This window comes from Myotis lucifugus, unplaced genomic scaffold, assembly GCF_000147115.1.
Source record: "Myotis lucifugus unplaced genomic scaffold, Myoluc2.0 scaffold_169, whole genome shotgun sequence".
Lineage (NCBI taxonomy): Eukaryota > Metazoa > Chordata > Mammalia > Chiroptera > Vespertilionidae > Myotis > Myotis lucifugus.
In genome coordinates this window covers 1,153,669-1,164,237 of record NW_005871217.1, presented here as the reverse complement: position 1 = coordinate 1,164,237, position 10,569 = coordinate 1,153,669, and the positions used below count along the sequence as shown (strand labels likewise).

General features: G+C 42.9%; 1 protein-coding gene across 1 annotated transcript in view; it reads right to left on the bottom strand.

Annotated features, from left to right (window-relative positions):
• The window catches only part of GNL3L (G protein nucleolar 3 like), a 39,170-nt gene extending 28,651 nt beyond the window's left edge, over positions 1 to 10,519 (bottom strand). Inside the window, exons 1-2 of the mRNA XM_006096140.3 lie at positions 10,478 to 10,519; positions 8,144 to 8,206 (exon numbers count right to left, since the gene is read on the bottom strand). Of these exons, the coding sequence (XP_006096202.1) occupies positions 8,144 to 8,162 (19 nt within the window). The 5' untranslated portion in view covers positions 8,163 to 8,206; positions 10,478 to 10,519. The remainder of the gene's footprint in view (positions 1 to 8,143; positions 8,207 to 10,477) is intronic.
• Positions 10,520 to 10,569: the final 50 nt, after the last annotated feature.

Sequence of the window (10,569 nt, the reverse complement as noted above, 5' to 3'; positions counted from 1 at the left end):
GAGACAAAATGGCGGCAATATAGACGGACGTGTCCTGTGCCTTGTCCCGGAGCAGATAGGGTGAGAAGCTGAAATGAGTAATATCCGGTCCGAATTGGCAGAGGAGATTCAGCTGGGAGACAGTTTGCAGCCGGGAAAGGCAGAGGACTCCGGGAGAAAGGGGACTGTTGGAGACTGCAGGATCAGGCTCCCCTAACCAGGCAGCCACCACTGATGCTGAAATCTCTCCCAGAGCGACCGGCTCAGCCACGGAGACCGCGCCATCTAGAGTGGCTGTTATGGGAAGCGTATATATCCAGAGACCCTGCAACCATGGCACCCAGGGACTAGCTACGAACCCAGGAACACCGGATCTCAAGCAGCGTGAATGCGTGGACTCAGATGAGCCCTGCTCCTCCTCACGGAAAGGTCAGATTTCACCTAAAGGTGTGGTTTGTAATTCAGGTTGGAGAGAGGAATGCAGGCGGGGGAAGTTTGTGCCCCACAAAGTCCGCGGCCATTGGGGCCAGCATGATCTGCGAGTGTGGAAGGGGTCCCGCAGGGCTGCTGGCAGAAGGGAACTCTAAAAACAGCCCATAGCTAGACTGGGTGCAAAAAGGCAGCCTTGGATTTTGCCAGTGTGCTGGCTGCTTAGTGCCAGGGGAGAGAGGACGTGCAGAAGAGACTTTGGGAGATTTGCGCACAGAGCTGGACAGTGGAGGGTTGCGAGCTGCCGCACCTACTCAGGCTCTTTTTTTTTCCCCTCCTTAAATCTTTGCGTTTGATTATTAAACCCAATACGTAGGATCGCCCAATTGGGGTCACTCACAGAGACTGCAGGGGAAAGTTGTTTTTGTGGAACCTGAGAATCAGAGCGGGGAGTAATGATCAAGGAACCGGCTCTGGGGCAGTCTACTCTCCCAAACCAGTATTAAGTACGATAGGGAAAACAAAACCTAAATACTGGCTAGAGAGGACTTATAGCCTCAGAGGTCAATCCAGAAACACTGCCACCCAGAGGCTGAACCACAAACTGACTCTTCTGTAAACACAAATAAAGGCAGTCTGGGAAAAAAATATGGTCTGCTTTAAAATCAGTACTGTGGTTTATAACATGGAGGAACAGTGTATCGCAGGGAACTTCAACACTATCCTGAATACCTGACAGGACTAAGGCGTGCCAAACATAAGAGTAGAGGAAGTGAAGGACCTTCACTACTGCACATTTTTATTTTTTTCACCTTTTACTTAAGAATCTAATTTTTTTTTCATCACCTGATTTTTCCTTTTTAATTACAACATTTTTATTTTTAGCTAGTATTATTACCACTACCATTTTACCTTTTTTTAAAGTGTCATTTTATTTTCTCTTTATTTAATTTTGGATTAGTGTTCTACATTCTATTTTCATCTTTCCTTTAGCATCATTTTACTCTATCTCAACTTTACCTTTATGCCAAAACTCTCTTCCTCACTTTTCCCCTTTTGTTGTCCTGTTTCTCTTACCCTATTCTTGCTTTAGATTTTCCCTATTCCTTCTTTTTACCCCGTTAAAATTTCACCCTACTTATATATCTAATTTCCAATCCCCTGCTCTAAGTACATATACACCTCTCTCTTCTCTTTCTTCACTATCCAAATTTTTTTTTCTTTTTTTCTCTCTCTCGTTTTGTTGTTGTTTGCTTGATTGTTGATTATATTGGGGGGTTTTATGCTTGTTTGTGAGATTGTTTCGCTTTTTATTTTTATTTTGTGTGTGTGTGTGTTTTTTTTCCGGTTATTTTTTTGCTTCTGTTTTCCCTAACCTCACTTGATATTAGTTGTTGTTTGTAGTTTGTATTCATCTCTAGGTATCTGTTGCTGGAATTTGTTGGGATTAGTGGCTGATCTATTGGAGTTTTCTCCCCATATAAATAGTTTCTTCCCCTCTTCTATTTCATTCTCTTTCTTTTCTCTCTTACTTTTCTTTTTCCTTTTCCCAATTTCATTTTTGCACTCCTTTTTTTTCTTTTTCTCTTATTTCTTCCTTATCCCCTAATTCTCTTTGCTCTGGTGGTCACCTTTATTTGGGGTTATTAGTATCGTGAATACATTTGTGTTCAGTGTCTTGGGCATTGTGCCTTGTTGTGTTGTATTTTGTGCCTTTAAATCAACGCAGCAGAGAGAGAACTACATAACCAAACACCTGGAGAAGAGAGATCATGGGGAGAAAAAGAAAACAGCCCGCATATGAAAGATAAACAGGCATCACCAGAAAGGGAAGTAAACGAAATGGAGGCAATGGAGGCAAGCAACCTGTCAGAGAAAGAATTCAGAGAAATGGTCATAAGGTGGATGAAAAAAATGGAAGACAAATTCAACAATATGTGTAAGAACCAAGAGGAAATGAAGAAGAACCAAGAAGAAAGGAAAAATGACATCACTGCTATAAAGAACTCAATAGAAAGCATCAACAGTAGACTAGAAGAAGCAGAGGACCGCATCAGTGAGCTAGAAGACAAGGTAGGAAAAAATATCCAAGCAGAGCAGCTTCTAGAAAAAAAAATTAAAAAGCAGGAGAAGAGCCTAAGAGAACTTTGGGACACCGTGAAACGAAACAACATCCGGCTAAGAGGGGTGCCAGAAGGAGAGGAAACTGAGCAAGCAATAGAAAACCTGTTTGAAAAAATAATGACAGAAAACTTCCCTGATATAGTGAAGAAAAAACTCACACAAATCCAAGAAGCTCACAGAGTCCCAAACAAAATGAACCCCAAAAGACCGACGCCAAGGCACATTATAATTAAACTGGCAAACGCCAACGACAAAGCAAGAATCTTAAAAGCGGCCAGAGAGAGACAGAAAGTTACCTACAAAGGATCCCCCATCAGACTAGCGACTGATTTCTCAACAGAAACACATCAGGCAAGAAGGGAATGGAATGAAATATACAAAGTCATGCAAAGGAAGGGTCTGAATCCAAGAATACTGTACCCAGCAAGACTATCAATCAAAATTGAGGGTGAAATCAGGAGCTTCACAGACAAAAAAGGACTACGGGAGTTTATTACCACCAAACCAGAAATGCAAGAAATGCTAAAGGGTCTGCTGTAAAAAGAAAAAATAGGAAAAGAAGAAGGAACACAGGGGTAAAGAATAAAAATGGCGACAAACAAGTATCTATCAAAAATAACTTTAAATGTAAATGGATTAAATGCCCCAATCAAAAAACATAGGGTAACTGAGTGGATAAGAAAACATGACCCATATATCTGCTGTCTACAGGAAACCCACCTCAGAAAAAAAGATGCACACAGACTGATGGTGAAGGGATGGAAAAAGGTTTTTCAGGCGAATGGAAATGAAAAAAAAGCTGGGGTAGCAATACTTATATCTGACAAATTATATCTCAAAGTGAAGGACATAAAAAGAGATAAGGAAGGCCACTTCATAATACTAAAGGGAGCAATCCAACAAGAAGAAATAACTCTGGTAAACATATACGCACCCAATATAGGAGCACCCAAATAAATAAGAAAACTTCTGGAGGAGATCAAGGGAGAGATTGACAGCAATACAATCATAGTAGGGAACTTTAATACCCCACTGTCACCATTAGACAAATCCTCTAAACAAAAAATCAGCAAAGAAACATCAATCCTAAATGACTCACTAGATCAGATGGAATTAATTAACATCTTCAGAACATTTCACCCCAAAGCCACAGAATATACATTCTTCTCAAGTGCACATGGGTCATTTTCAAAGACAGACCATATATTGGGTCACAGGCAAAGTCTTTTCAAATTCAAGAAGATAGAAATCGCCGAAACCGGTTTGGCTCAGTGGATAGAGCATCAGCCTGCGGACTGAAAGGTCCCGGGTTCGATTCCGGTCAAGGGCATGTACCTGGGTTGCGGGCACATCCCCAGTGGGAGATGTGCAGGAGGCAGCTGATCGATGTTTCTCTCTCGTCGATGTTTCTAACTCTCTTTCTCTCTCCCTTCCTCTCTGTAAAAAAAAATCAATAAAATATATTTTTAAAAAAAAGAAGATAGAAATCATATCAAGCATCTTCTCAGATCACAATGGCATAAAACTGGAAATCAACTACAATAAAAACAATCCAAAAAAATCAAACACATGGAGACTAAATAGCATGCTATTAAACAATGACTGGGTTACCAGAGAGATCAAAGAAGAAATAAAAAACATCATGGCAACAAACGGCAATGAAAACACAACAATCCAAAACCTATGGGACACAGTGAAAGCAGTCTTGAGAGGGAAGTTCATAGCTCTACAAGCCTAATGCAAAAAACAAGAAACAATAATAATAAATTACCTAGCCCTACAACTCAAAGAGTTAGAAAGAGAGCAACAAGAAAAGCCCAGTGTAAGCAGAAGGAAATAATAAAAATCAGAGCAGAGATAAACGACATAGAGACCAAAAAACAATACAAAAGATCAAAAAAACCAAGAGCTGGTTCTTTGAAAGGATAAACAAGATTGATGAACCTCTAGCCAGGCTCACCAAGAAACAAAGAGGACCCAAATAAACAAAATCAGAAATGAAAGAGGAGAAATAACAACAGACCCCACAGAAATACAAAGGATTGTTAAAGCATACTATGAACAACTCTACTCCAACAAACTAGACAACCTGGAGGAAATGGACATATTCCTAGAAAAATACAACCTTCCAAAACTTAATCAGGAAGAATCTAAAAATCTCAATAGGCCAATAACTATACAAGAAATTGAAGCAGTAATCAAAAAGCTTCCAGCAAACAAAAGCCCGGGGCCAGATGGCTTCACAGGGGAGTTTTTCCAAACATTCAAGGAAGAACTAAAACCTGTCCTCCTCAGACTATTCCAAAAATTCAAGAGGAAGGAACACTTCCAAGCTCATTCTATGAAGCCAGCATCACCCTAAGACCAAAACCAGATAAAGACAACACAATGAAAGAGAATTACAGGCCAATATCTCTCATGAACATAGATGCCAAAATCCTCAACAAAATCCTAGCAAATCGGATCCAGCAGTACATCAGAAAGATCATACACCATGACCAAGTAGGATTTATCCCAGGGATGCAAGGATGGTACAATATCCGCAAATCAATAAACGTAATACATCACATAAACAAATTGAGAGATAAAAACCACAGAGTCATATCAATTGATGCAGAAAAAGCATTTGGCAAAGTCCAACACCCATTTTTGATAAAAACTCTCAGCAAAGTGGGAATAGAAGGGTCGTACCTCAACATAATAAAAGCCATATATGACAAACACACAGCCAACATCATACTCAATGGGCAAAAACTAAAACCATTTCCCCTAAGAACAGGAACAAGACAGGGATGCCCACTCTCACCACTCCTGTTCAACAAAGTACTGGAAGTATTAGCCATTGCGATTAGACAACAAGAAGAAATAAAAGGCATCCAAATTGGAAATAAAGACGTAAAACTGTCCTTATTTGCAGATGACATGATATTGTACATAAAAAACTCTAAAGAATCCATCAAAAAACTATTAGACTTAATAAATGAATTCGGCAATGTAGCAGGATACAAAATTAATGCCAAGAAATCTATGGCATTTCTATACACCAATAATGAACTTACAGAAAGAGAGACTAAAAAAGCAATCCCATTTACCATTGCACCAAAAAAATTAAGATACCTAGGAATAAACTTAACTAAAGAGGTAAAAGACCTCAACTCAGAAAACTATAGGACGTTGAAAAAAGAGATAGAGAAAGACATAAACAGATGGAAGAACATACCATGTTCATGGATTGGTAGAATCAACATCATTAAAATGTCCATACTACCCAAAGCAATCTATAAATTCAACGCACTCCCCATTAAAATACCAACAGCATATTTCACAGATCTAGAACGAACTCTCCAAAAATTCATCTGGAATAAAAAAAGACCCCAAATAGCTGCAGCAATCCTGAGAAAGAAGAACAAAGTAGGTGGGATCTCAATACCAGATATCAAGCTGTATTACCAAGCCACTGTTCCCAAAACTGCCTGGTACTGGCACAGGAACAGACATATAGATCAATGGAATAGAATAGAGAACCCAGAAATCAACCCGAACCAATATGCTCAATTAATATTTGACAAAGGAGGCAAGAACATACAATGGAGTCAAGACAGTCTCTTCAATAAATGGTGTTGGGAAAATTGGACAGATACATGCAAAAAAATGAAACTAGACTACCAACTTACACCATACACAAAAATAAACTCAAAATGGATAAAGGACTTAAATGTAAGACGGGAAACCATAAAAATACTAGAGGAATCGAAAGGCAACAAAATCTCAGACATATGCCGAAGCAATTTCTTCACCGATACATCTCCTAGGGCATTGGAAACTAAAGAGAAAATAAACAAATGGGACTACATCAAAATAAAAAGCTTCTGCACAGCAAAAGAAACCATCAACAAGACAAAAAGAAAGCCCACTGCATGGGAGAACATATTTGCCAATGTTATCACCGATAAGGGTTTAATCTCTAACATTTATAGGGAACTCATGCAACTTAACAAAAGGAAGATAAACAATCCAATCAAAAAATGGGCAAAGGACCTAAATAGACACTTTTCAAAAGAGGACATTCAGAAAGCCAAGAGACATATGAAAACATGCTCAAAGTCACTAATCATCCGAGAGATGCAAATCAAAACAACAATGAGGTACCATCTCACACCTGTCAAAATGGCTATCATCAACAAATCAAAAAACGACAAGTGCTGGAGAGGATGCGGAGAAAAAGGAACACTCGTGCACTGCTGGTGGGAATGCAGACTGGTGCAGCCACTGTGGAAGACAGTATGGAGTTTCCTCAAAAAGTTAAAAATGGAACTCCCATTTGACCCATTGATCCCACTGCTAGGAATATATCCCAAGAAAACAGAAACACCAATCAGAAAGGATATATGCATCCCTATTTTCATAGCAGCACAATTTACCATAGCTAAGATTTGGAAACAACCTAAGTGCCCATCAACGGATGAATGGATTAGAAAACAGTGGTACATCTACACAATGGAATACTATGCTGCTGTGAAAAAGAAGGAATTCTTACCATTTGCAACAGCATGGATGGAACTGGAGAGCATTATGCTAAGTGAAATAAGCCAGTCAGTGAAAGAAAAATACCACATGATCTCACTCATTTATGGATAATAAAGACCATTATAAACTGATGAACAAAAATAGATACAGAGGCAGAGCAGCATTAAACAGATTGTCAAACTACAGCAGGAAGGCTGGGGAGGGTTGGGGAGGGGTAAGAAATCAACCAAAGGACTTGTATGCATGCATATAAGCATAACCAATGGACACAAGACACTGGGGGGGTAGGGGAGGCTGGGGGAAGGTCAAGGGGGAAAAAAGGAGACAAATGTACTACTCTTTCTAATATTTTAAACAATTAAAAAAAAGTTACAAAAATAAATAAATAAATAAATAATATAGGTAAAGCAGTCAAAAAAAAAAAAAAAAAAGAAGAGGGCAGTTGGGGGTGACCAGGCCTGCAGGGGAGGGCAGTTGGAGGCGATCAGGCCAGCAGGGGAGCAGTTAGGCGTCAATCAGGCAGGCAGGGGAGCGGTAGGGGGCAATCAGGCTGGCAAGCAGAAACGGTTAGGGGCAATCAGGCAGGTGAGCAGTTGGGAGCCAGCAGTCCCAGATTGTGAGAGGGATGTCTGACTACCGGTTTAGGCCCGATCCCACAAGGGGTCCCAGATTGGAGAGGGTACAGACTGGACTGAGGGACACCCCCACCCCGTGCACGAATTTCATGCATCAGGCCTCTAGTACCATATATAAAAGACATTCAGCCCTAGCTGGTTTGGCTCAGTGGATAGAGCATCAGCCTGGGGACCAAAGGATCCCAGGTTTGATTCCAGTCAAGGGCACATGCACAGGGTTGCAGGTTCGATACCCAGTATGGGACATGCAGGAGACAGCCAATCAAGATTCTCTCTCATCATTGATGTTTCTATCTCTCTCTCCCTCTTCCTTCCTCTCTGAAATCACTAAAAATATATTTTTAAAAAAAGACATTCAGAGTGATCTGGGCAATTTTTTAAAGTTGCCATGAAACATTATGAATATTCACTACAATTTAGAATTGGGAGGGGTGATCAAAGAAACTCACTGTGTCTAAGTTTCATCATGATGACCAGCTTAGGAGATAGGTTCAAATCTGCAGGCTTTCTTCCTGTCAGAATGGAAGCAGAAACAATTTGAAGACAGGAGTGGGGAACCACAATGCCATAAGCCTCCTCTGAGCCCCAAAAGGGAAAATAAAACGTTAAAGAACATAAGGAAGCCTTCACAATTTGAGGAAGGGACTATACTGAAGCTGGGGCCTGGTATGGCTGAGTCCACACAGGGAAGGCAGGGTCATACTACCCAAAGGGAGACTCAGTCTAAACCAGGGGTGGGCAAACTTTTTGACTCGAGGGCCACAATGGGTTCTTAAACTGGACCGGAGGGCCAGAACAAAAGCATGGATGGAGTGTTTGTGTGAACTAATATAAATTCAAAGTAAACATCATTACATAAAAGGGTATGGTCTTTTTTTTTTGTTTTTAGTTTTATTCATTTCAAACGGGCCAGATCCGGCCCGTAGGGCGGGCCGTAGTTTGCCCACGCTGGTCTAAACCTTTCTTCCTGGGCGGAGTCAATGACACAATGCATCGGATGGGGTCCTTGGTCCTTACCACTCCACCCTGTAGGTAAGGGAGCAGCACTAAGCATCTCTACACTGAGAGAAGGAGTATGCAAGAACAATTTAGTTCTACATTAGGTGTTTATAGTACTTCTTTTCCCAAGTAGGGGGTTCTGTGTCTCATCTACCCTAAACAGGTTGGTAAAAACAAATCCCAGGAAAATGGGCCCCAGAATAGGGTTTTTTTATGTGTCTATGTGGACTGAGGTCAGTGCAAAACCTTGAGGGAGGGGAGAAAATCTGCTTGCATGTGTGGTTGGGGTCTGTTTCTTGGTGACTGGGGTGGACAGAATGTCTTCTGTCCCTCAACTCCCAGGTGCAGAGGAACTGGGGAAACTGGTACTGTGGCTGCATCTCTGCCGCCTGGGGGAGAAGGGTGGGTCTGATCATCTCGAAGTTGTACAAAGGGTGGTCCTGGGCCTCTTTGCCCTGGGGTGGTCTGTGGGGTGGGACTGATATGCCAGTCTTTACTACAAGGTGACATTAGTGCCACACTAACAAAGGGGGGACTTATGCTGCTTTGCATGAGTGGGGTGTGTACCTTGCCTGCTGTGGGCTATTCCAGACCTTTCTATGGGAGGTGGAATGGGGAAGATCTATTTATCAGTGTACTAACATTGAAGGGAATAGGACATCTGTTTCCCAGCAGGGGGGTTGCAACCCAGCTATAAATTCAATGGACTGGCCCTTACTCTTGGGGGGCAGGGGGTGTTCCTGTGTTTTAAACTTGGGTGGTCCTGTGTTTTCACCCTGGATGGAGAGAGATTATGCTCCTCTACCTTGGCTAAGTGGGGAGCCCATATGCACGAACTGTGGGTGATTGATCAGTGGTGTCATTGCCTCTCAACACTACAGAGAAGGGGAGCTCTCTGGTCCCTTGGAGGCTCTTCTTGCTACATTTGATGATTCGAAATCCTTGGGCGGGGGGTGATCTCTGTCTACCTCAAAAGGAGAACAAATCTAAACCCCTCTACCCTGGGGGCCCCAGAAGAGACAGATCTGACAGTGTCTTCGTGGTTAAGGTCTATTGCAGTTTGTTGTGGGGCATTCTGGGGGTCCTTACAAATTCAGTAAATTGGCACCTCCTTCAAGAGTGGTCTGATGTTCCACAATGGGTACTCACGCTAGCCTAGGAGGAGGAGGAAATCTGCAAGGTTCGGTTCCCCCCGTAGGCTGAGACTTGTGCCTCCCATCTTCTGGGGAGGGGTGATCTACAATCTCTGCAGAAGTGGGGGCGGGCCTTCCATCAATTAGCTACACCGGAGTGAGGTTAGGGCGTCTCCAGGTCTTGACTGGAAGGGAAGGATTGTTCCCCCCCTCGGTATATTAAGTTCCACTTTACTGGTGGTCGGGCGGGGGTAGGGGGGGGAACATCAAAGTCCCTTTCCTAAGGGAAGAGGTGCGTTGAGGCGGATCTGTGTGCCTTAGTGCCCATAGAGGTTAGCGCCGGTCAGCCCCAGGAGGTCTCTACAGGGGTGAGGTCGATGTCCCCACACCTTCGGGCAGGGAGGTAGACACCTGTCTACACCCGGAGAGTGCGGAATGGAGCCTCCCTATCGTGAAGGGAGGAGAGCCCTCGACGCTTTTCCCCACAAGTGGGATCTATGACTCTACACAGTGTGCACCGTGTCCACAGCAGTCTAAACGGGGTGGGCCGTGCTCCTCTGCCCCGCACGAGTGCATTGGGCGCACGTCCACGTGCGCAGCGATCTCTGACTGCATCCGGGCCCTTCACCCTGAAGGGAGCCGGCTCTTTACCTCTCTATTCCCGGGTGGAGGGCACCTCTTGCTTCACCTCACACAGCCAACCCTTACCGCGCGGCCGGCTGGGCGCGTGCTCCGCGCTAAGA